This window comes from Neofelis nebulosa, chromosome 16, assembly GCF_028018385.1.
Source record: "Neofelis nebulosa isolate mNeoNeb1 chromosome 16, mNeoNeb1.pri, whole genome shotgun sequence".
NCBI lineage: Eukaryota > Metazoa > Chordata > Mammalia > Carnivora > Felidae > Neofelis > Neofelis nebulosa.
In genome coordinates this window covers 36,704,159-36,730,328 of record NC_080797.1, presented here as the reverse complement: position 1 = coordinate 36,730,328, position 26,170 = coordinate 36,704,159, and the positions used below count along the sequence as shown (strand labels likewise).

General features: G+C 47.0%; 1 protein-coding gene and 1 non-coding gene across 6 annotated transcripts in view; both read right to left on the bottom strand.

The window, feature by feature from the left end:
• Positions 1–26,170, bottom strand: part of MED24 (mediator complex subunit 24) — a 32,299-nt gene that overhangs the window by 3,869 nt on the left and 2,260 nt on the right. Inside the window, exons 1-20 of one of the 5 annotated variants that reach the window (XM_058704750.1) lie at positions 19,862–20,292; positions 19,280–19,465; positions 19,108–19,190; positions 10,363–10,401; positions 9,942–10,015; positions 9,358–9,590; positions 9,157–9,213; positions 7,613–7,724; positions 7,320–7,470; positions 6,903–7,016; positions 6,310–6,357; positions 5,842–5,924; positions 5,488–5,574; positions 4,947–5,058; positions 4,284–4,426; positions 3,609–3,646; positions 3,084–3,166; positions 2,342–2,520; positions 2,127–2,226; positions 1,635–1,810 (exon numbers count right to left, since the gene is read on the bottom strand). In XM_058704750.1, the coding sequence (XP_058560733.1) occupies positions 1,635–1,810; positions 2,127–2,226; positions 2,342–2,520; positions 3,084–3,166; positions 3,609–3,646; positions 4,284–4,426; positions 4,947–5,058; positions 5,488–5,574; positions 5,842–5,924; positions 6,310–6,357; positions 6,903–7,016; positions 7,320–7,470; positions 7,613–7,724; positions 9,157–9,213; positions 9,358–9,590; positions 9,942–10,015; positions 10,363–10,401; positions 19,108–19,190; positions 19,280–19,409 (2,042 nt within the window). In that variant the 5' untranslated portion in view covers positions 19,410–19,465; positions 19,862–20,292. Of the gene's footprint in view, positions 1–1,634; positions 1,811–2,126; positions 2,227–2,341; positions 2,521–3,083; positions 3,167–3,608; positions 3,647–4,283; positions 4,427–4,946; positions 5,059–5,487; positions 5,575–5,841; positions 5,925–6,309; positions 6,358–6,902; positions 7,017–7,319; positions 7,471–7,612; positions 7,725–9,156; positions 9,214–9,357; positions 9,591–9,941; positions 10,016–10,362; positions 10,402–19,107; positions 19,191–19,279; positions 19,466–19,861; positions 20,293–26,170 lie in introns of those variants that run through there. The other 4 variants (XM_058704752.1, XM_058704751.1, XM_058704753.1 and 1 more) reach the window with 4 other exon arrangements.
• Positions 3,245–3,348, bottom strand: LOC131498654 (small nucleolar RNA SNORD124). The gene has a single exon (XR_009255534.1). It is a non-coding gene; the product is annotated as a small nucleolar RNA SNORD124 (small nucleolar RNA).

Genomic DNA, 26,170 nt, shown 5'->3' with positions numbered 1-26,170 from the left:
ATTCCAACGATATATTCCTGTTTTCTCTTTTCATTGTCTCCAACTTCCCCCATCCCCCAGAGCTGGGGCCCTGCCAATCCCTGGACATAAATAAATATGATCACTTCCCTTTGGGCTGAGTGCTGGGGGGGTGGGGGTGGGGTCCCCGCCCAGCCTTGGCCTCCTCCCAAAGTAAACTGTTACTTCCAGGACAAGGGCCCAAGGACTGCCCCACAAGACTCTTCCCGGCCTTTGGTAGCTGGGCAAATAGAAGCGTATGTCCAGGAATTTTCTCATACACGGTCTTCAACCGTGAATGCAGTCCGGAGTCTGAGCGCTAACTATTCCTGGAATGCTGGGCAGCTCTGGGAAAGCTGCTAGGACTTTCAGGCCCACTTTTTCCCACCTGCATGATGCACCCACAGATTTCCGACTATTCTTCACCCAGATAGGAGTCAGGGTGCTTAGCGTGGATTACGTCAGAGCACACCCTCCATTACTTGTGGGAGGATGGATGTGAGGGACAAAGGAATAGAGAATGATGTGAGGAAAAAAGGAGATGTGATCTCACAGACCCTCTCCAACCGTGTTTTGGTTCAATGTTTCCACCTTCCCCCCTCTAGGAGCATCCTGAGGGCCACCTGGTGAGTCCTCTCTCCTAGCTTACTGCTTGTACATGCCCATTCCATAGCAGCGCTGTTCACAACAGCCAAGAGGCGAAGCTACCCAAGCGTCCATCAACCGACGAATGGATAAACAAAATGTGGCATATACATATGATGGAATATTATTCTGAAGGAAATTCTGACATGTGCTACGACATGGATGAACCTTGGGAACACTGTGCTAAATGAAATAAGCCAGGCACAAGAAGACAAACACTGTACCCACTTACATGGGGTACCTAAAGTAGTCAAATTCATAGAAACAAAGTAGAATGGTAGTTACCAGAAACTGGGGGAGGGAAAAGGGTGAGTTGTTACATAATGGGTACAAAGTCTCAGATTTACAAGATGAAAGGTTCTGCAGATCTGTTCCGCCCCCCTCCCCCACCTCCCACCCCCCACAATGTGAATACCTAACACTGCTGAACTAGATACTTAAAAATAGTTAAGACAAATTTTTTTAGGTTACATTTTTACCACAATTATATTAAAAAAAGGTTATCGGAAGGGGGAAACACCACTGAACTCAATGTCTGAAGTCACCAGGGAGGTCCTCCAAGCCTCTAAAAAGCCAAGGCAGGACAATGTCACAAAAGATAGCCAGATAGGGGGATGACGAGGGTAGGCAGGCTGAAGGCTTATAATTTTGCAGATGGGCTCATAGTTCCTAGACAGTGATAGAGCTAAGATAACCACTCTGTTCTTCTGGTAAGCTAGTTCTCCAGATCTTGAGCTCTTTGAAGACAGGAATCATAGCTATTTGGGGTCTGTATTTCTGGGACACAGCAGGTACTGGATTATAAACACTCCAGGCACAGAGACACACACTAAATCTTGCTGAGTCAGTGGGTGAACACGTAAATAAAAACGTGGGTGAGTGAGCAGCATGTTTTGGGAAGGTAAGAGAAGAGGGGGATATTGGTTATTAGAGGTGCTGGCTTCTCACGACAGGCCTACAGAGTTCCAGAAGCGAGGGGACGGGTTACTGACCTCTCATTGTAGAACTGCAGGGTGTTCTCACTATACAGTGGCCCTGCCAGCTGGCGGATCATCTGCAGAGACTTCTCACGCTCATCCAGCCCCAGCATCCGCACGTGGGCCACAAGCCAAGCCACAGCACACACTGCCAGACTGCACACCTTCCCCTTGATATTATCTGTGATTTTCTGGGGGAGGGGAAAGGGTGACTGAGGCCACTATCTTCCCCTCCCTGACCATCACTTTCCCCAGCCTCTGTGGGCAGCTAAGTGCAGCAGGTGGAATCCTGGACCACATCCCACACCTCTTTTCACCACAAATATGCTTTTTCCAAAGTTGCCTGGGTGGGAGGGAGTGGCTAAGCCTATAATTACAAGGAAGATCAACATCCAAACATGAGCTCCTGGATTAAGGGTCTTCTTGTTCTTATAAAATGTAACAAGCTATCAAAGACTGGCTCTGTGTCTCAGGGAGGAGAGAAGGCTGCTGGAAAGGTGGGGCTACCTGGATGGACTCAAAGGCCAGGACCCCGTTCTCCCAGGCATTGAGGATCTCCAAGATGGCTGCTGAGATGCTCAGACAGGCTTCGTGCCACTTCATCTGCCTGCAAGGGGTGGGAATGAGAGGAAAATCACCACGGGGGAGTGTGGGATGGGCTGAGGGAGAGGGTCTTGGCCTGCCCCCGCCACCACCCTTGGACCGGGCACCCGGCCACTGACACCAGCTTCATCTCTGAAGAGTTGTTGAGCAAGGCCACCAAGGATTCCACTTTGGTGGAGTCTGGCCAGAAGCAGGGGTGGTCAGGGTTTAGGATCTTGCCCTCCTCAGGCATGCAAGTCTGCATCCATGTCTCAAAGAAGGGCACCTGTGCTCCTGAGCTCGACTCAGACAGAATTACCTGGGAAAGGAAGGGAGCATCAGCAGCCAGTGCCCCGCACCCCCGTTTCCTACCCCACTGCTTCTACTTTCCAGCCTGAAGAACTAAAGATGAATTGGTCTGGGGCGCCTGGGTGGCGCAGTCGGTTAAGCGTCCGACTTCAGCCAGGTCACGATCTCACGGTCCGTGAGTTCGAGCCCCGCGTCAGGCTCTGGGCTGATGGCTCGGAGCCTGGAGCCTGTTTCCGATTCTGTGTCTCCCTCTCTCTCTGCCCCTCCCCCGTTCATGCTCTGTCTCTCTCTGTCCCAAAAAAAAAAAAAACAGAATTGGTCTAAGGGAGAAAGATGAGGGGGCTATGCTGCCACCTAGTGGTGGGTGTGGAGGTCGCACTGAAGGATTATGGATGTGACCAAGGGGGCATCCGTTGACCCACCTGGGGTGGGGGTACCAGAGTTCTGCAGCCAGCAGAACCAACTGGCTTAGGAGACCAGTGGGAGAGAGGGGCCCCTAGTTATTGGCCGTTTCCTTCCCCTTTTCCCCGCCCACTTGGTGCCCCTAATCCTGGCTGCTTTCCTCTCACTCACCTCTGAACCATAGGTCTGGGCCACGTGACACAACATGAGGAACGAGATGTCAAAGAGCAAGGCGCGCACTGAGGCTGCTTTGGCTATGAAGAATGAGAAGGCTGACCCCACTGCCTAGGGCAGGGCCCAAAGCCCTTGTCTGGGTTGGGAGGGGATCAGGATTTGCCTCAAGGAAGGTCAGTGATCAAGTGGCTTCTTCAAAGCTCTGAGGCTCAGAATCCTTTTCTTGAGTGTCGATTGGAACATCATCCCTTCCTTAGAATCAAAGACTCCTGATACCCTCCTTCTCCTCAGTACCCAACCAAATCATAAAGGGGGAGAGCAAGAGACAAACAGGTGGTTTGGGAAGAATCCTTTTCCCAGCATTCCCCTCTTTCAAGGCTCCCCAAAAGCTTCAGTCCGTCGTTGTTCAGGGGAGAAAACAGCCTCCCCAGGATAAGCAATAGGCCCTCTGCCCTCCCTTATTCTCTGCCTCCGCCACCCCTCCTGCAGTGCAGGGTCTGGAGGTGCACAGAGCTGACTTACCAAGTTCTTCATTGCCATGTGTCGTGAATTCATTCAAACTGTGGGAGGAATGGAGACAGGCTGCACCAAGCAGGGCAAAGAGTCAGGGGGCTACACCTGTCCCGAAAGGCAGTCACTAGAGTCTGAATTAGGGATTACACTTAAAATGAACATCACTACACAAAAAAGAACTCTTCCTATTTGTTTTTAAAAGATTTCCAAGGCGGGGCACCTGACTGGCTCAGTCAAAAGAGCATGCAACTGTTGTGAGTCAAGCCCCACACTGAGTGTAGAGATTACTTAAAAATAAAAATCTTAAAAAGAAAAAAAAAAAAAAAAAGATTTCCAAGACCCAGTTAATGGCTCACTGGACGGAGCCAAGTTCTACATATCAAATTCCAGGTCAACCAAAACAATCAACAGGGTTTGAGAACTCCTTCTTAATGATTGGGTGCACCTGAATCCCTCCACGTCTGCCATTTTATGCCTCTCAGCTCATCAACATGCTCAGCTGCAGAGAAAAGAGCACTTCACATCCAGAGACCTGGGCCTTCCCCCAGCGTCTCCCGTGGGGATGGCCTGCCTTGCCCTGGGCATCTCCAGGGAGACCCAGACTCCAGCGCCTTGCCCCTATTCTGCTACATCCTCCTTCAGACATGCCTCCCCAACCCTAGCCAGGGGCTCAGCCTTCCTCACTTGATGAATTTCCGGGCGAAGGATTTAAGCTTCCCAGTGGCAGCAGCAGCGGCCAGCAGCAGATCCAGACTCTTCCCAGACAGCATGTGGCCCAGAACTCCTAGCAGCCCCTCTGGGGACTTGGAGTGGTCTGCATCCATCGTCTGGGGATATGACAGGAAATCAAGTCCTGAACAATACTGAACACCCCCCAGATACAGCCTAACCACAGTCTCCCTCTCTGTATGTCTCCATTAAATGGGATACTACAACCTGAAATTCGATCTACATCTTTCTGACTCTGTTCTAGAAAACCATTCCCCAAATCCATCCTTGCTCTCTAATCCTTCCCTCTCAACTAAACTGGGATCATGGTGGTGGTAGTGTGATGGTGGTGATGGTGGAGGTGGGGTGGGTGAGGTCACTGCTATGAGATTCCCCATTGCTTCTGCAGGAGCAGGTGAAAGCATCTACCAGGGTGCCTGGCTTACAGGTAATGCTCAAGCTCAACAGAGGTTATTTTCGATGGCAGCTTCCCCGCCTTCCCCCTTTCTCTACCTCCAAAGTAACTACGTATAAAAGCCAGAAGACATAGAAGTCTATGACCTCTGTTTATCTGGAAGTAGAAGCAAAAGTGGAAAAAAGGAAGTTGTGACCCTGGAGGCAAGGAAAGGGCACACTCACCTTGAGGATATTTGTGACAGTGGGCTCTGCCCGGAGGATCAGCCCAGGATTGGGCTGGATGTTGGCATTTTCTCCGGATTTCAGCTGGGGCGCGTGTTCCCGGTCTGCTGCCCTGCAGCCGTAAGCAGTTGGAGAAGGGAAAAGAAATAGAGGTAAGTTCCTGACTTACAGAAGCAAAGGCCCAGAGAAGGTGGGGAGCACAGGAGAGCCTTTGTGGCCGGGGTGATCTTTATGAAAGCATATTCACGACCACGATTGCTTCAACTTATCACTGATCATTACGTCAATGTTGAAAGCTCACTTCATATTAAAGGAAGATTTAGGATTTTAACTTTGCTTGCAAAGGAGGGTGGGAGTTCAAGCACAGCACCTAAGGGTACAGAAACCAGCATCTGCTGTTCCTGGGATCCCTAGGCCTGGCCCCAGGCACCTGCAACCCGAATTCTAGACAGTAGGCAAAAAGGCACCGGGAAGTCCGGACTGGACATGAGAGGAGGAGGGCAAGCGGCCCATGGGCCAGCCCAAGGGAGCGCACACTTACCGCTTGGCCATGAGGTTGGTCACGCTGGCTTCAGACAGAAGCCCCTGCTTGCTACATTCTTGGAGTAGGAATTTTGTACAGTCACAGCTGTGAGGGGAAAAGGTGATGACGGGGGAGCAGGGCAGGGGTTACTGAGGGGTGGGAACAACAGGCCCCTGCCTGCTGTCCTCCCTCCTTCAGGATGAAGGATGTTTGACTGCCTGAGGGATGCTAGAGGGGCGCAGGCACTCGGCAGCTACAGGGCTGCCGCCTCCTGCCCAGGGGAGCAAACCAGGAGACAGTCTCCTGAGAGGAGCAGGGGGGAGAGCCCAGAACATGTTCCGGTGCAGTGGGGGTGAGCAGGGGAGCTCATACTTGCAGCGCTGGTCGGCTTTGTCCAGCAAGGGTGTGAGCTTCAGCAGGAACTCAAAAGCACAATTGACATCCTCGGTGAAGTCCTACAAAGACCCAGAAGGTGCCATCTGGCTTCTAGGTCCTCCACTACACCCACAGCCTGTGATGCAGACTTTAAAGGACACCCCACTGGATATAAACACCGACAAGTCAGCTGTACCCACCACAGGCTTCCAGTGACACGACAGGAAGGAGTGTAGAGCACCATGGCCCTCCACCGGCCCCGGGACACCTTGGGCAACCTTGCCCCTGGTGCGGCCTGGCCGCCTTGCAGAGGATGGGCGTGACACTCAGGTGCCCACACGCTTCCAGCCTTCCCCCAGGGGCCAGAACACACGGCTGGCCCTTCCCTTGCCCTTGTGTCTCCAGGGTGGAAACAAGGATTCACTAGCTCCCGTGCCCCTCCCCCATCTCATTTCTTCAACCAACCTTGTCCCCGTGACAGTATTTCTTCAACTTAACCAAAACCTGTGGAATCTAGAGGGTGAGACAAGAGGAAAAACAGGAAGATGAATTTCTTCTCTCACCCAGAAATAAAGGCATCCCCTCCATCCCCCTGCCCTGAGTAGAGAGACAGGAACCCTCCCACCCTGGAAATAAAAGCACTCTTAGGGCCAAATGAGAAAGCTGACAGGCATCCAAGTGCCCGGTGCCCCCCGTCTACAGGACACAGGGACCCCTCACTTCTGCTGGTTCCACAAGGAAATGCCACAAGTAAAAGGGAACTCGATTCAAGGGCCGGGGCCACTTCCCTGGCTCCCATAACTGCCCTGCACCAATCTGGTTGATGACTGAGCTAAACAGCACCTGTGTGCTAAAAGATGGAGGGCGCCTGCCAAGTAGGCTAAATATAGCCCTGGGACTTTCAGAGAAAAGAATCGATGGGAACTTGCGCTGGGGGACCCAGCAGGCTGCAGACAATGCCAGCAGGGAGAAATGCGGGACAGAGATCCTGGGTGTCGCTGCTTTTCCTGAGAACCATTTCTAGACTCGGCTCTCTGTTGCTCCCCTGTCCCAGGTACCTTGAGGAAGGTGAAAGCTGTCCACTTGAGCTCCTCCGTACCCTCAGGAGACTCGATAAGCCCCACGAAGCAAGCTTTCCAGATTTCCAGGACAAAAAGTGGGGTGGGGATATGCTGTGAGAAGACCCAAGAGAGAAGCCTAAAAGGGTGCCCATCCCCTTTCATATTCTGAAGGCCCCAGGGAGGCCGGGAGCTGATCAGGTAAGCTCAGAGACTGTGTACGAAGGGTGCTCCCCCACCCCAGTGTGAGAACAAGAGATGTCAGGCGAAATGGCACTGCCACGTATGACAGCCATCTGCTTTCCACCACGATCAGAGGAAACCCAGTTCTCCCAAAAAGTACCAGAAGAATCCTCCCCACTGCCCCCAAGGGGCCAGCCCAACATGTTGGCAGAGAAACAACTCTGGAACCCCAACCTGCATGCGCTTCACCATCATAAGCTGTTCCACCAAGGGCTGCGTCTCGCCTGTCAGGTTCATGGTGCCCTCGAGCAGGACCACCGCATGGACTGTGGGGTAACCAGTCTTGTGCAGCTGCTCAGAGTGCACAGCCAGCATTGTGGGAATGCTGAAGGGAACGGATACATGGGAGACAGAAAGAGTTGGAGGGCAGGTGAGCAGAAGGGTGGGGGCCAGGGGTCACATCTCCCTACCCACACCCAGGGCCTTTCCTCGCTCCTTCCACTACAATCAGCCTGGGAGCCTGGTACCTCCTAATGAGCGTGCCACACTGCTCAGCCTGGCTCCGGAGCTGGGGGTTGCTGAGACTGGCCAGGATTTCACCAAGCTTCAAGAGAGAATGCTCAATGGCAGTCCAGGAGGCTGGTGGAGAAAAGGAAATGCAGACACACAATGGGAAAAGAAGAGAGGAAGACAATGGCCCTGAGCTCCTCGACTTTGGCCCCCCTGGGACCTCAAAACCACGCACAGAGGCTTCCCCTAAGGATGACATGGAGGCCAGGGGCCTGAGGGCAGCATGCACTGTTTCTAGAAGGGGAGTGAGCACCAACACCGAAGTCCCTAGAAACTATTCCCAGAGGCCTGCCTTCTAGGGGATGCACGTGGCTGACTTTAGAGCCTAGGTACAGTTCAACACAGACAGTGGCAAAGAGAGGCACAGGGGGGTTGGAGTCCAGTGGCTAGAACAGGGAGGTGGCCACAAATTGCATCAGGATTGGCCAGCCTTGCAAGTGGCCATCACTCTCTACCCCAGTCGAGCTAGATTCCTAACCAGGCTTCTGGGTTCACCCACACCCTGTCGAGGCCTTTGCTCTCACGGCTCTCCCCCTCTGTGGTGCCCCAACTCATCGCCACCTCTCAAACCACTCTTCTCAAGCTTTTGTTCATGTCTGGATCCTTTGACAACACACCCAACTGGTCCAACCCGCTAACCTCTCCGCCTAAATGCTTGAACTCATGGTCTCTACTACATTATTTAGCACTTAATTATGAGTCACTTATCCTAGTTACAACTCCAGAGGGTTAAATGATGATGAATACTGGCACCAACTAGCCCGTTAACCTCCATGTGGCATGGGAAAAAGAAACAAAAAAATAAGACCTGAGATCCATTAAAATTAAATATTCATTCACTTTTCAGCCACTAAACATTGGTCAAGTGTTCAAGATAGGTAAGATACTGTCAACAAGGCCCATTTTTATAGACAGGTCATCTTTCTGGACTTCTCACAGGCAATAAAACATACTTTGAAAAGTTAACAAATATACTAATCCTATAACAAGTTCTCCAAACATGTCCTGAAGACCTGGATGTAACCCATTCTAGCATTGTTGTTACTGGAGAACAAGAGATCCTTAGGTGGTCTCAAGCCACAAGACTGTGGTCTTTGGGCAACATGTCCAGAAAACCAGTCTTCCCTCCCACCGGGTGATCTATCTCCTTCAGGCTCTGGAGGGTTCCAAGAGTTAACATCTGCACTTGAGTCAAGCGGTGTAGGATACAACAGGCCTGATAGCAGACAGACCATGTTCAAAGGGACATGTTAGGCAACACTCAAAAACAAGAGTCATTTACTTTCAGGAGATGAGTAGCGCGGAGACAAACACAAGGATGGATGGTGTACTTCTCTTGTCTCTAACTTCATCCATGTTTATCACATACTAGTCTTGCTCCCCACTAGCATGTATGCTTGTTGAGGGCAGGGACCCTGCCACATGCTCCTTTGGTAGCCCCCCACCCCCCATCCCCAGCACCTGGCACAGTGCTGGGCATACAATAATGCTCAGTAAATACCTGTTGGTTGATTGGCTCGGGTGCCACCCTGCCCAAGTCCCTGGGATGTATGCAATGCTTATGGGGAGAAAAAAAAGGAAGTGGGATGATTTCAGATCCTCCTGGAAAGAAGTGGGATGGCATCCTGCCTCTCCCCTTTCAATTAAAGAACCAGCTATGGGAACAGTGGCAGGTGGGGCTCAGGGGAACCAGGGGACATACAGGCCTCCTCTAGTTTGGCGATGTGGAGCAGGGCCCGGTTCTTGGTGCTGCTGAGGGTCTTCTCCAGGCGCTGCAGGCACATGGCAAGCTGCTTCTCGCCAGCCGCTGGAGTGCCGGCCTCCAGCCCCTCCCGGAGCCGCTCTGCAGAGGCTGCAGTGCAGCGCAGCAGCCAGTGGAGGGCGCTGAGAAGGGACCGGCACAGCCCAATGCACTCCTCTGCTTTGCCATGACAGCTACCGGGAAAGGATGCAAAATCTGTCTTGGCTCCAAAGGCTGAAATATGACCCACACCAATCTTCCCCAGAGTGGCTGGCACGCCCCTATGAGGGAAGAGAGCTGGGAAGCTAGCAAAGTCCTAGGGAAGACAGCCCCAACTTCCACTGGACAAGATTTCATATGAGCTACTCCAAAGAGAAGAGGTCTTTTATCCCAAGGGACTAAGTAGAAAAGGATGGGGGTGGGTGGGTGCAGAAGAGCAGAGGGGAAAGAAGTGTGGGAATCCACAGAGTTGGCCTCAGTCTACATGCTTGGAGCTTCTCCTTTACGCTAGGATAATACCGGAAGTTAACAAGCCCTGCCATTACCTCAGTCGGTCACAAAACATGTCCATGATATCCAGCAAAGCCTGGACACACAAGTCCCGGGAAAAGTCATCAAACTGCAGAAAGAACAGTTAATGATACTACAAACATCCCAGTCGACCTCTGGTCTCACACATGAGGCAGACGGCATATTCAGAATTCCTACTCATCTTCCCTCCAACCTCAGGTTTCAGACTCAGCATTCTTTCAACATTGGAAGTTGGCTCCTAATTGCCAGCCCCCCACTTCCCAGGATCTCCCTCCCTCCAGTGGAACACAGCAATGCCATCCAGAGGCATCACGTGCTGCCTCTCCAGTCTCAGAGTGTACATGACCGCGCAGGCGAGCAGAGGGGTCCCATCTGTCACTATCATCTCTCTGCTCCCATGCCCTCCACCTAGCTCATAAATGGCTATGGTCATACCTTACTGATTGCTGTGAGGACAGAGGAGTAGGACACCATCTGGATGGAAAGAAGAAAGATAAAGTTCAGACAACTAGAGTCACAGCTGACAGGATCAAACACTGACACTTCAAATTTCTGCAGCTCAAAAAGTTCAACCCCTTCAACAGTCCTTCCTCAACCCACGAAAAGAGAGGCAGGAAAACTAGACATTGTCCCCATCCCTGCTTCTATCAAAATCAGCATAAATGACACCATGAGCATACACCCACTAAGATCAGGGTGGGCATTCAAAAGTGCCGTGTTTCATGCTCACATGCCACTCATTGTCCACTATATACAAGGTTAAAATAATTGCTAGTAGGCAGAAGAAAGGATAGGAATGAGGTTATGTTACTTTACTCCTACAACTTCTATAGAGTAGGAGAGGCTCTGTCAGCACAGACCCTGGTGCAGGGTTCAAACCCACAAACTGTGAGATCATGACCTGAGCCAAAATTGGACGCTTAACCAACTGAGCCACCCAGGTACCCTCAGAGTACTTTTATTTACAACAACTGGAGATGAAGAAACATTTCCTGCAATGAACAGGTAATACCTGCACACTGAAATTGTAGTGAATTTCATGATACACACTCTGATTCTCTAGGATTTACTCTCTAGGACTCCTCCAGGACACCTTCTCTGATCGACCCCAACCTCCTTCCCATGTGCTCCAAGTAATTAATCCCCTTATACCCATCATTACACAGCAGGTACCTGTTGCCCCCACCAAACTAGGAGCTCCTTGAGGACAAGGATGCTTTTACTCAGTGACCACCATGAACTTGCTATGATGTTGGTAGAATGAATAAGTAAAAACACACCTTTAGATCAGCATTTCTCAAAGTAGCTTCCAAAGTTGCACTATCCAATAGGGAAGCCACTAGCCACAAGTGGCTGTTTAAATTTAAATTAAATAAAATTAAATATTCAGTTCCTTAGCCAGACTAGTCACATTTCAAGTGCCCAACAGCCACATGTGGCTAGTGGCTACCGTTTTAGCACAGATACACAGCATTTCTGTTACTGTAGAAATATTTATTGCATGATGTTCTTCCAAAGAGTCCCCAAGATGTTAAGAAACTTTACACACACACACACAGCTTTTGTGTGATATGAATTTAAGAAACCACGGACTAAATAGCTTTCTTTGCTTAGCTTTGCTGAGTCATAATATGCTTGTATATAATGAGAACCTCTAAGATAAATGGAAACAGTAAATAATACTTTCCAAGCTTATTTGACTAAGAGAAAGCCTATCTGAACAGTGAGCTGAGAACAGAAACAGTGGTGAATTTATATCTGTTTCTCTAGAATGTAGCCCAGGCTTAGCACATAGTAGGTCCTCAGTAAGCTTTTATTACTTTGGATTGGTGAATTCTAGGAACTAGCATTCTGAAAAAAAATGTGGGATCTCTATTAGTAAAACCTATCCATAGGATTGGAGATGTAGTCGAAAAGAAATAACCAATGTGTCCTGCATGAAATTAAAACCTAGAGAAAGTCTATTAAGTTGTCATATTTAAGAAATTTATTGCATGCTGATAAAATATAAATAATACTTTAGAAAGTAGTTACAAGTATATACTCAAAATCAGTGGCAAAATACACTGTAATAAAAAAGATTACAATGATAGCAACCGTCAGGATAATCACCTGCTTCGTGGGTTGTCTTCCCAAGAGGAATAGAAATTTCCAGAGATTCAAGAGGAAAGTCAAGTCAGCCTCAATGACCTTAATATGGTGAATTTTACATGCATGGCAATGCCTTCTGTGTATAATTTCTCCATCATGTGAACAGAGTGCTCTCTGTTCAGACACATTTAACTAGTATTCTTAAATAAACAAGAGCAAAATACACAGAGGACTTAAATACACAATTAGTGTTTAGTACAACTCTCAGCAAGATGTTCTGTGAAGCCATAGCTGGTGTCTGATGGTGATCAGAAAGTTGGGAGCCTGCCTAGGCAGAATGACCATAACGTTCCAGACGAGTATTTGTTTATTTATAACTGATGTCCCCATAGCAAGAGCTTGGCAGAGAAATGAACCTTGTTGGATACCAACCTGAAGAGGGAGCTGGATGTTCCCACTGAAACTAACCCCAAACTCCCGGAAGAGAAACCCCCAATTTTCTATGTTCTGAGGGATGCAGTAGGTTCTAATGTATTTATGGTCTCCAAATTCAGAATTCTGTCCAGTAAATTTTAGCTAACAATATCGAGAAAGCACTGCTACCCTTGAGACCTAAAACTACTTTCCACATGGCAAACTGTTTTTCACAGCAGGATTTTAACCTATTCCAGTCTACTGTATCTATCAGTGTAGAAGCTCTAAGCTACCACCAGACTCTGAGGCTGGGGACCGTCTATGTGTCCGCTGCACACCTGGCTAGCCCAGACTGACCCTGCGGCTGCTCTCTCCTCTCCTCTTCATATTCAACACCCTCAGCTACTCCTAAGTGCCCTCTCCATGCATAGCACTGAACTGAAGAGCCTCTGGACTTGGAAGGAACAATCAATTACTAATTTTGCACAGCACTTTACAATGCTGATTGTAGTGAAACTCCTGCATATATATTTATTTCTCTCTCACTGTTACTTTGGCCTTGTTCTCCTTCTTGCCTTCCTCATCAGTGTTTACATGTCTCGAGATTCTGCCATTTTTAAAAGAACTTCCCGCAGACCACTCCCCCCATTTCCAATTAATCACCACTCTCTCTATCCTGCTCTCTCCACAGATGGGAGTTCTCCACACTCGCTGTCTCTACCTCCCCACCTTCCGTTCACAATTCCACCCACTCCAATCACTTATGTCCTTACCACTGTAGGAATCTCCTCATTGAGCTCATCAACAAACTGGTTAAACCCCATGGATACTTCTCAGTTCCAATCTCACAGACCTCTCAGCAGCACCCAACACCAGGAAAGACTTCTTCACTCTTTGATCCTCTTCTCTCTTGGCTTCTCTCGATACCACGCTCTCTTGCTTTTCTTCCCTCTTCACTGATCTCTTCTTTTCAGACTCCTATGAGGCATCTTTTTCCTAGCCGTATTCTCTACCTGTGATTGGTTCCTCAGGGATTTGGCTTGGGTCTCTCTTGTACTTACTCTCCACCCTCTCTAGGCACTCCTGTCAATGCCCACAGCTTCCATCACCATCTACAGTCGACAACTCCAAAATCAACAGTGCCAGTCTAGGCCTCTTCTTCTAAGTTCTGGACACATATGTTGAAGGACCTACTGAGTATCTTCTCTTTGTTAGCCCACACAGGCACCTTACTTAACAAGGCCAAAATCAGTGTCATCTCCACCCCTCAGCGGTACCCCAACCTTAACAGCAGCCCTACTCTTTTCCCACTGTCTCCTTAAGATCCCATCAGCCATCGAGTCGTCCAAACCAGAAACCTAGACACTAGCCATGATTTCTTCCTCTCTCTCATGTGCCTCATCCAGGTAACCACCAAGTCCTCTCAATGCCACCTCCTGAACAGTTCTTGAATTCATCTTTTTTTCTGCTGCTACTTCCCATGTTTATGCTAATATCATCTCTTACCTGAATTTACTGCGATAAGGGTTAATCAGGGGTCGCAAAACTATGACTCGCAAGCCAAATTGGACCCATTATCTTTTTTTTTTTTTTTAAACAAAGTTTCATAAAAGCACAGGCATATCCATTTACTTACATACCATCTATATATGCTTTCAAGCTATAATGACAGGATAATGGTGACAGAGACCACATGGTCTGCAAAGTATTACTATTTGGTCCTTGGGCAAAAAAAAAAAAAAAAAGCCTGGGGCGCCTGGCTACCTCAGTGGAAGAACATGCAACTCTTCATTTCAGGGCTGTGAGTTCAAGCCCCATGTGGGGTGTACACATTACTTAAAGAAATACATACATATATAAACTTAAAAATACACACACACACACACATACATATTCCAAATCATATACATACATATATGTATTCCAACTCATATATATATACATACATGTATTCCAGCTCATATATACACGTGTGTGTATATTCCACACACACACACACACACACACACACACACACACACACACACACGTGTATATTCCAACTCATTCTTCAAGCTATAACCGGAGTGATCTTTTTTTTTTACAAGTGTGATCTAAGATTAATCCACAAATTCCCCAAATCCAGAAAGTCAAAAAAATCCCCATTAAAATATAATAGGATTTTTACAAGAATTTAACAAGCTGATTTTAAAATGTCTGGGAAAGGACAGGGCGCCTGGGTGGCTCAGTCAGTTGTGCGTCCAACTTCTGCTCAGGTCATGATCTCATAGTTCAGGAGTTCAAGCCCCAAGTCAGGCCCTGTGCTGACAGCTCAGAGCCTGGAGCCCGTTTCAGATTCTGTCTCCCTCTTTCTCTGCCCCTCCCACCCTCACACTCCATCTCTCTCACCTCCAAAAATAAATAAACATTAAAAAAAATTTTTTTTAAATGTCTGGAAAAGGAGCACCTGGGTGGCTCAGTTGTTTAAGCATCTGACTTCAGCTCAGGTCATGATCTCATGGTTCATGAGTTTGAGTCTCACATTGGGTGAGCTCAAGTCCCACTTCGGGTGAGACTGTACCCCACTTAGGGTAAAACACGAACCCCACTTCAGGTGAGTCCCACCTCTCTCTCTCCCTCTCTCTCTTTTCCTCTCTTTCTCTCTGCCCCTCGTGAGATTCTCTCTCTCTGCCCTTAGATCACTTGTGCCCTCTCTCTCTCAAAAAAAGTTAACAATAAATAAATATTAAAAATAGAAAATGTCTGGAAAAGAAAATGCCTAGGGGAGCCTGGGTGGCTTAGTCGGTTGAGCATCCAACTCTTGATTTCAGCTCAGGTCATGACCTCATATTTCTTGAGTTTGAGCCCCTGTGTTGGGCTCCTCGCTGGCAGTGCAGAGCCCGCTTGGTATTCTCTCTCTCCTTCTCTCTCTGCCCCTCCCCCACTTACACAGGGGTGCACACACACGCACTGTCTCTTTCTCAAAATAAGTAAATAAACATTAAAAGAAAGAAAAAAAGAAAATGCCTGAAAACAGCCAAAGAATTTTTGAAAAATTAAACTAAGGGAAGACTTGTCTAACCAGACATCAAACATACCATAAAGGTATACTAATTAAAACAGTAAAGTACTAGTGCAAGAAAGGACAAATATATCAATGAATTAAACTGGAATACCAAGAAATAGACCTTCGTCAAAAAAAAAAAAAGAAAAGAAAAGAAAAAGAAATAGAACTTTGTAAGAGAATTTAGGATATGACAATGAATGGCCTAGTCAATAAAGGCAATTGAAACAACTGTCCACCTATTAGGAAAAATAAATAAATTTGGATCTCTTCCTCACACCACAATAAATCCTAAATGGATTCAACAAAATAAATACAAAAAACAAAAGTGAAGTGTTGGCAGAAATTAGAGAAGAATATATTTTGATCCTTGGAGTAGGGAAGGCAGCCCTTAAGCAAGACAAAAGCCATATAGGAAAAAATGGTTAAATCTGACAACAAAAACATTAAAAATTTCTGCATGCTAAGAAAATAAAACCAAAAAGTAAAAAAAAAAAAAAAAAAAAAAAAAAAAAAGTGATAGAAAACCATAACAGGATTAAAAGATCAATTACATTAAGACACTTAAAAAGCAGTAAGAATTCTTGTGCTGATAAAAATGTTCTACATTGATTGTTATAGTGGCTGTACAACTCTGAATATACTAAAACCCAATAAATTGTATACTTTAAATGGATACATTGTATAGTATGTGATTTAGATCTCAATAAAGCTTTTACAATAACAAAAAAATTAGGAAAACAGGCAAATGGTATGCATTAGCAATTCCCAGAAGATATACAGGGAGCCACTAAATATGGAAAAAATGCTCAACATCACAATTATGGAATTACAAATTATAATGTGAAGGAATTTTTTGCTTATTCTATCCAGCATTGGAAAGGTGTTGAGAAACACTGTCAAACACTACGGAGGGGGTATAAACTGATACCATCCTTTTTGGAGGGCAATGTGCAAGATCTACTGCAATTTTTTGTTAATTTTTATTTATTTTGAGAATGAAAGAAAGCATGAGTGGGAGAGGGGCAGAGAGAGAGAGAGAGAGAGAGAGAATCCCAAGCAGGCTCTGCACCAGCAGCATGGAGCCCAACACGGGGCATGAACTCACAAACTGTGAAGGCCACAAACTGTGAACTCACAAACTGAACCAAGGCCAGGTGCTTACCCGACTGAGCCACTCAGGCGCCCCAGAATCTACTGCAATTTAACATGTGGGAATGCTTCAAGCTAGCAATTCTATTTCTAGGTATCTATCCTAGGGAAAACTCCCAGAAGTGCAGACAGGCTAAGTATAAGAATGAATGCTTAATGAAACATCAATTTTAACAGTAAAAAATTAAAAGCAACCTAAATTACAGTACACATGGAACATTATGCAGCAGTTAAAAAGAATAAGGTAAATGAACACGTGCTCACATGGAAAGCAGACATAAGCCAAGAGGAAAAAGAAATAAGAAATACATGCCAACTGAGGGCTACTACTCAGCGATTTAAAGAGAATGAACTACTGACATACACAACCACATAGATAAATCTCAAAAACATTTATGTTAAACAAAAGAAGACAGAGTACAGGGTATTGCTGGATGATTCCATTTCTATGGAATCCAAATATAGGCAAGATTAATCTACAGTGACAAAAAACATTTAGTGGTTGTAAGAGGTTGGGCTAGAAAGGGGCACAAGGCAACTTTCTGGGAGAATGGAAACATTCTGTATCTTATTTTGAATGTTAGTGACATGGGTATATTACAATTGCTAAAACTCACTGAATTCATCTTAAGATCTGTACATTTTATTGCATGTTAAGTGTCTATACAAACACATACATACATATCCTATCACACCATTCCTCCACTTAAAACTCTTTAAATGATTACTTGTCATCCTAGGATAAAGCCCAAACTCTTTAGCATCACTCACAGGTCCTTTGTGCCCTCTCTATCTCCTTCTTGAAGTGCTAGCCCAGCAGTTCTCAAAATATGATCCAGGGACCCCTGGAATCTGTGAGGTTAAAACTATTTTTTAGGGGCACCTGGGTGGCTCAGTCAGTTAAGCATCTGATTCTTGATGTCAGCTCAGGTCATGATCTCACCATTTGTGAGATCGAGCCATGCATTGGGCTCTGCACTGACCAGCATGGAGCCAGCTTGGGATTCTATCTTTCTCTCTCAAAATAAATAAATACATAAATAAAGATTTTTTAAAAAACTATTTTTAAATATTGCTAAGATGTTATTTGCTTTTTCTACTCTCATTCTCTCACAACTGAACATGGAATGTTCCAGAGGCTCCATGACATGTAAATCATATAATTAAATGTGTCAATAATTATGTAATTCAGTAATGGGTATTTTCCACATGATCAATTCATGATATTATAAAATCATTCATGAGTAAAAGTGCAAGAGAAAGACCAATAGATCTTAATGTTAACAGTGTGTAAGAAGTTCACTGAGGGGCACCTGGCTGGCTCAATCCATAGAGCATGCAACTCTTGATCTCAGGGTCGTAAGTTCAACCCTCATGTGTGTAGAGCTTATTTTAAAAATAATTAATTTTTTTTTAAAGTTCATTGATGTGGTTTCACATGACCTGCTGAATTTTAGTATATCAATGAATATCCAGTTATCTGAAAAGCTTATTAATATACTCTGCCCTTTTCAAACTAAATATCTGATGTGTGAGGCCAGATTTTCTTCATACACTTCAACTGAAATAGCCTATTGCAACAATTGAATGCAAAAACAGATATGAGAATTCAGCTGCCTTCCATTAAGCCAGACATTAAATAGATTTGCAAAAACGTAAAATAATACCACTTTCCTCACTAGCTTTTTTGTTTTGGAAAATACAGTTTTCATTAAAATGTTATTTATATTAACATGTAACATAACAGGCTTTATTTAACAGACATTACTTTTTGGTACTTTTAAATAAGTTCATAAATATGTTTTAACTTACTCAGTTTTCATTTCTAAAATGGTAAATACGGATAGATATAATACCTTTGTGGGAGTCTCAATGGTTTTTAAAAGCATAAAAGGGTCCAGAGACCAAAACTACTGCTCTAGCCATACAAATTATTTTTGGTTCCTAAACATGTGATTTTTGCCTCCCAGCCTTTGTATGTGCTTTTCTTTCTGCTTTGTGTATTCTCACCAATCTGCCTGGCTAATTCCTATTAATAATAAGGTCTTGGTTTAAACATCACTTTCTCCAGAAAGCCTTCCCTGATTGCTCAGACTGAATTATTTGCCTTTCCCATGTACTCCCATAGTACTGTCTTAATCTACATCATAAATCCATCCTGTGACTGACTGCTTATTTCCATGTCTGTTATTACACATAACTTCGTTCTTTCTTACGTGCTGGGATCAGGTCTTGTTCACAGCTATATTCCCAGGGCTTACACCACTCCCTGACGCATACAGGCATTCATGAACATTTATTGATAGAATAAGTTAGTGTACCATTCATCACAACCGATGAAGTATTATTTTCAAAAGAAAATGGAGGCTCAGAGAAGTGATGTGTTCAAACAAATTCGCCTAGAAAGTGTGAGCTGACAACGTTACTCCAAGACTTTTACCTTCAAATCTTCACTCTCTGGAATAGGTGGGACAGTTTACCTGGGAACTAATGGCATACTTCAGGTAGGACAGAATGAGAGGATTGGGGGAAGGTCCAATCATGGCCTGCTCCAGTAGCGCTTCTGCAAGGGGAATAAACAAAGCAAGACTGAGTGGTTATAACTTTTCTGGGTTTAGCCCTCCCATCCTTCCTTCCTACTGGACTTGAGACCTGCTAGGTTGAGAATGTCCCAGGTGGCTCCTTTGGGAAAGAATTTCTTCATGTTGATTGCCCACTGGTAGTCACTCCATCGCTCCTTCCAGGCTTGCAAAATGGCTTGCTTCAGGTTCACCACCTTCATGATTTCACTCTGAGAAGGGGCCGATGGAGGTAAGCTTTGAGGTGGGTGAAACTGAGCTAAGAGAAGAAGAGATTGTGAGGGAAGAACAGGGGAGGGCAGAACAGAATGAAATGGGATCCAGGAAGATTTAAGGGAGACAAAGGAACTACGATAAAAATGGAGAAAGGACAAGGTAGAGATTCTATCAAGTTCCTCCCTCCTGAACCATCCCTTCCTTACACTGGAGCACTAAGAAGAGGGGGTCAAAGGCGCTTAGTACAAAGAGTAAAGGTGGGAGCAAGGGGTTAAGCCTATTCCGATTGCCTAATTACGCCCTTAGCCCTGGCTAAGTCCCTCAGCCCCTACCACCCCAAATCCAGAGTGTCTTCCTCCATCTCCTCCACCTTCCCCAACCTTAAAACTATAATTCCCTATTTCCCTTTCATCCACCACCTTCCCAATTTTAAGCCTACCGTACAAGTTAGTTCTAGATCCTAGGAATCGCCATTTTGGCACTTATCAAAGAGCTTAACTTCTATTGGCTGAGAGTAACAAACATGAGCCAATAAGAACGCAGCAGGAGACAGGTCACGCCACGATGTTTTCTGGGAATTGTAGTTCCTTGGTTGGATTGGGCTACAGAGGAAGCTAAGAAACTAAAAACTGGTCAGCTCTCATTGTTTCTCTGCTGTAGGGAAAAATATGTAAGAGCTGAAGCATCACAGAGACTCGGGGGGCCGAGGGGGAAGAGCTCTCGAAAGACCGCTAGCAAGCAGGCGTAGCCCCAAGACGTCACTGTCGACCAGGCGTTAATGATATTCTGACACCCTTTCATTACATGCTAGTTACTAGGCATAGCAGGGGCGTGGCATTCGTTAAGCAATACGTTTTTCTCTTTCCTGGTCTTTTTTTTTTTTTTTTTTTTTTTTTTTTTTTTTTTTTTTTTTTTTTTTTGGTGTTCCTACACCCCTGAGTCTACCAGAGTTCTTATTTCCACACCTTTATCCCAGAGGCGACATTAGGGCTTGATCAATTACACACATCACCACTTAACCCCCAAATCTGGCAGTCCTCCCAGAATCTCCTGGCCTTGCACACTGCTTGAATATGGGAAGAAGGAAAGAGGAAAGTAAGAAGGAAAACTGAAGTTAAGGTTATCAAAAATAAGGAAAGTCTAAGAAACTGTCATAGCCAAGAGGGCTTAAGGAGGCACAAGTATTTAATGTAACTTGGTATCCCAGATGTCATCCTGGAACAGAAGAACATTAGGTGAAAACTAAGAAATCTGAGTAAAGCACAGACAGTAGTTAATAACAACATAATCAATATTGATTGGTTCATTAGTTGTAAAAAAAAAATACCATACTAATGTAATGTAAGAGGGTAATAAAAGGAGAAATTGGGTATGGGGAATGTAGGGACCCTCTACTATCCTCAAATGTTTTCCTGTAAAGCTAAACTATTCTCTTTTTTCTTTAAGTTTATTAAACACAATATGATGTCTCGCTTATCCTATGGAACGATATTGTACATAATTATGTTCAGGGCTTTGGGCATGAGCCCTTCTTTCCCCCCTCTAGTGAGAAGCTCAAAAGCAAGTGCTATCCACCTCTGGCTCCAATGTCTGACCCTTCCTATATATAGCCCTTGTCCCTGCCCTGTCCTATGGACAGATCGTCCCTAACATTTATAACCGAGGACAAGAGTAAACATGAAGGCCCAAGCCAGTATGCTGCCATCCCTACTTTCAGCTCCCCCATCCCATACCCTAAGGGGGTTGATATCCCAGTCCATGAGGCCAAGTTCTGCCCATATTCCCCAGCAATCATTCTTTGGCCACCCTTTCAGTGGCAAAATCAGTCATCAGGGTAATGAATCTGGGACAGCAGTGTGCTCAGACTCTGGAAGCAAACGTGTGGCCCTTGGGGCAGAGAATAACAGGATTCTGGGTATCCAGAGCCTAATTACAACAGGGAGACAAGGATCCCTGTTCTTAGGGGGTAGCGTGCAGCTGAAGGAGGGCCAGATCACATCTCTCTAAGGTCATTACTCCCTATGCCTTTCTGCCTCCCCATATACCCAACCCCCCCCCCCATTCTGGTCCCCTGTGTGCCTATCCAAGTGACACCACTGGGAAACAGTGTTTCTGTAAAACAGCTGCCAAATATATGGAGCCAAAGCTTCTGAAGCAGCAAGGAGGGAGAACCCAGACTCCTCACACTTAACCTTCAAACTGGCCCCAGCCACACACACATACACTCACACTTGAGATGACCACAACCCCTGTCACTCTACAGCCTCATATGAACCTGACCTCCCTTCTCCCAGGCTCCCACTCTACCTTTGCCTGCTCCTTCCTCTCACTCCTGCCTGGTTACAGCAGCCCAGGGCCCCCACCTTGGGCCATTCCTGGATCCTACAGCTCCCTTCCCATCCCCCATAGGCCAAACTGCCCCTCTTAGAGAGAAGCTGTCAACTTTGTGACTGAGTTAGTGGGTGTTGGGTACATTTGGGGAATATCTGGGCCCTGAGGATAGTGGTATTCTGAGCTTAAACCATCCCTCTCTGGCAGGAAGCCTGGCACATCTCTGGGGGATGGAGGGGTGCCTCCTTCCCACTTCACAGTGGCAGGGAGGCGGCTTTTGTAGTCAGGCCATCTGCCTTCCCTGTCCCCCACCTCTCACCAGCAGCTCCTTTTCTAGGCTTGGCAGGATTCCCCCCAAGAACTGGACTCCTAAAGAACTAGGAGGGCTCCCTTAGTTGTGGACACAGGCCATCTTCAATTTCCCTACTTTGACTGTCTTGCCTCTCTGATCTGTAAATATCAGAGACACCCTTTCTGTACACCACCTCTTTCCTCCACACCACATTAGCTCTCTAGAACCCACAGGCTCCCTGGCTGGATCCTCTCTCCCCAAGCATGGAACTCTATGAAAATCCTCCTGTGGGTAAGAGACATCCCCTTTGGATATAAAGGAAACCCTTCCTCCACACAGCCCTTCTCAAAAACCTTCCTTTTTGGGGCACCTGGGTAGCTCAGTCGGTTAAGCGTCCAAATTCAGCTCAGGTCATGATCTCATGGTTCGTGGGTCTGAGCCCCACACTAGGCTCTGTGCTGACAGCTCTGAGACTGAAGCCTGCCTCAGATTCTGTGTCTTCCTCTCTCTCTGCCACTCCCCTGCTTGCACTATGTCTCTCTCTGTCTCTCAAAAATGAATATTTAAAAAAAATTTTAAAACCTCTTTTTTTAATGTTTATTTATTTATTTATTTTTGAGACTGCGAGTGGGGGAGGGGCAGGGGGGCATGTACAGAGGATCCAAAGCGGGCTCTGTGCTGACAGCAGAAAGCCCAATCCAGAGCTCAAACTCATGAACCTTGAGATCATGAACTAAACGGAAGTCAGACACTTACCTGACTGAGCCACCCAGGTACTCTTCTCAAAAACCTTTCTTGGGGCGCCTGGGTGGCGCAGTCGGTTAAGCGTCCGACTTCAGCCAGGTCACAATCTCGCGGTCTGTGAGTTCGAGCCCCGCGTCAGGCTCTGGGCTGATGGCTCGGAGCCTGGAGCCTGTTTCCGATTCTGTGTCTCCCTCTCTCTCTGCCCCTCCCCCGTTCATGCTCTGTCTCTCTCTGTCCCAAAAATAAATTAAAAACGTTGAAAAAAAAAATTAAAAAAAAAAAAAAAAAAAAAACCTTTCTTACCCCACTTTCTTTTGCTGTCCATTTCTTCCCCCTCAGCACCAGTGAAGGCTGAGCTCCCAACCCTGCTCTCTTAGTTCCAAGCCCCAATGTCTTCATCTTGTTGGCTGGTCTGGCTGGAGAAAAGGGGCAGGTGGAAGCCAGCCAGACAGAGTGACATGGCAACACTGGAGCAGTGGCAGAAAAGGAGCTAGGCCAGAGTGGGGTCTTGGCTGGGGTAAGAGGCTGTGGAGAGGGGCACTTGGGTGGCTCAGCTGGTTGCGTGTCCGACTCTTGATTTCAGCTCAGGTCATGAGACCAGGGTCCCGGGATCAAGCCCCATGTCAGGCTCTGCGCTGAGTGTGGAGCTTATTTAAGATTCTCATGCGCACGCGCGCGCTCTCAAATAAAAAAAAGGCTGTGGAGAACAGGGGTGTGGGTACCCAAAGGGATGGGAACATTCCTTATCTAGGCTAGAAAGAAGTATAAGGAAAAGTGACAAGAGTCTAGACCCAGAAACATTGAAATACTTGGTAAGCATACAAGGCACAGAAGGTTTCAGTTTCCTTTCTCTCCACAGGGAAACTGAGTCATTCCCCTCCCCAGCTGAACCATTTTCCTTTGGAAGCTTGCCTGGGTCCCCCCACTATGGGGAGTTACTTGGCAGCAGGTGGATGGACAAAGAAAGAGTTGTTCCTACACACTCATACACAGCTGGTTCCAAACCAGTTCCCTTCTCTGAACAGTCCCTACATCAAAATCCCTACTTTCTATTTATCTAGGGGAGAGGAGGATGGGGGAGAAGCTTACCAAAAGGACCCACCTCAGGGACAGGTCCTGGATCTCCCACCATTTCGTGTGCCTGTCTTCCCACTGCCCCATAGAGGTCCAGCGAGAGACCAGCCAGGACAATGGAAGGCAGCATTTGAATCCTTGGAGCAGTTTCCTCTCCCAACACCCTGAAGGATGCCTTCCCTTTCTACATGCCCATGTCAGAGGAGAAGAGACGTCCTGTGATCCCGAGGCCTGGACAGCAGCAGGGAAAAGAGGCCGGCCTGCCATTTCCTTTGCATCACCCCTCCCTCTAGGCCCTGAGAACCACTCTATACTAACCACTCTATACTCCTGGCTTCCACACCAGCTTGTTCCATCTCTTCTCATTGCAGGGGAGGGCTGCAATACAGTAAGGCCCAAACTCTATGGTAGAAGACATTGTGCCCCTACCTCTCCTCCCCTCTCTCCTGGCAAAGGCCAGATGAGGGGGCTGTATGCAAGAGTGAAACCAAAAGCTGGAAAATTTAGGGGGTCCAATATCTGGCACATATTAAATGCTTTAAAAAAAAAAAGGTATCAAAAGAATGAATAAAAGTAGGAGAAACTCGAAAAACAACCTGGAGAAGGTGTCAGTTTCTTTTTCTACTTCTTGCCTCAGCTACGAAGGGCCAGGTTCAGCCAGGCCTGAGTCCCTTCCTTAGCTCTCTGTTTTGTGACCCATACCCAGGGTACCTGATGGGACAAAGATGATTGGTAGGGGGACATTAAGTTGCCATTTTACCCATAGGAGGGCAACTGTTGGTAAATTTCCCAGTCTCCCATCTCTGCCAGCCACTTGATCCCCAACTTCCATAAACTGTCCCCCCTTTCTTTTCTCCATTTCCACTACCTTTTCTTGATTGAAAGATCTCTAAGAGGAAGAAAAATCTGGGTTTTGGGTTCTCTTTAGGTTTCCTCCACTGTCTTTCCAGAACTCCCCAATAAGTGGGGCTATGTCTCCAGAGTCCAGGGGTGTCTGCTGAACACCTCATCACTTGCTAACATCACCCAGAGCCCAGGAGCTCAGGATGGGGGAGGGGTGGGATTACTGTGGCCCAGGCCACAGAGGTAGTTCCAGGGCAGGCTGGTAGAGGGCCTGTCCCTGTTTCCCCAAACCCTTTGGGGCTTCTTGGCAGGGGTGGAGGATGCTGTGTGGGGTCTTGACTTCTAGGCTTTGGGGGAGGCTCTTCAGAAAGATATCTGGATCCCCTGGTTTCTAGGGGTGGGACCCTGAGCAATCTTGGGGTGCTTCCTAGCAACAGTCTGGGAAGGAAGGAAGGAGGAAGGGAGAGAGGGCGGGGCCCAGGCATAGCTGCTCTGATGAGAGCGCAGAGAACAGGCTGTTCCTGCTGCCTCCTTGGCAACCAAAATCTGAGAGGGAAGGGGCTGTCAGGTATATCCCCTTGGAGGGTCTCTATCCATACTCACTTGTGCCCCACCTCCCTGCTCTCCCCAGGGATTCAGCCCTGAAACAGAGGTTGGGGGGTGGGGGGGTGGGAGGAGACAGCCTGGGTGGGGGTTTCCTGGCAAGAAGACAACAGAAGCTGGGGCTGAAATGACTCTGAGAGGAGCTAGAAGCTTCAAGAAATGGGGGTAGGCAGGATGAGTGGGGTGGAAAGAGGGGTGATGCAACACTGGGCAGGGGCTATAAGCCCAGACCTGGGCTGGATCCCAGCATCTGGCAGGATGCCGGCTTTGGAGAGTGTGTGCCCTTCACTTTGCCCTTGCCTAGGTCTGTTACCAGCCCATACTGGGAGCCAAGGAAGTGAGGTAAGGAGAAGATGGGAATGGTAAACTCTTGTCTTGGAGTTCAAAGTGCCCCAGTCTGCCCCTGGCGGGGGTGGGGGTGGGGAGGAAGGTGGATCAGGAAGCACTTCATTTTCTATGGCTTTGGGTCTAGGATTTCAAAAAGTCTCCCTCACCAGATATCTTTAGGGCCTTTCGTCAGAGAGATGTGGGGGAAGCCAGAATGTAAGGGAGACAAAACCGTAGCACTCTTGCGTTCCCCCTGTGGACTCAGTCACCCTGTCCTAATCCAGATTACTGCTAGACTTCCTCATTGCCTCTTTGGTTCTGTCTGATGGATGCAGAGTAAAATTGTATCTCATCTCACATAAATGTATCCCATGCATCGGGATTCTACCTCAACTCCTTGGGCAGCCCAATCCCAAGAGGCTATTTCCATACAGGGTACAGCATGTGCCCCTAAGCACTGCACAGCACAGCATAGCCTTGCTCCCCAGGGTTTCAGCCAAACATGATCACCGAGGAGAGGACGTGGCACTGATT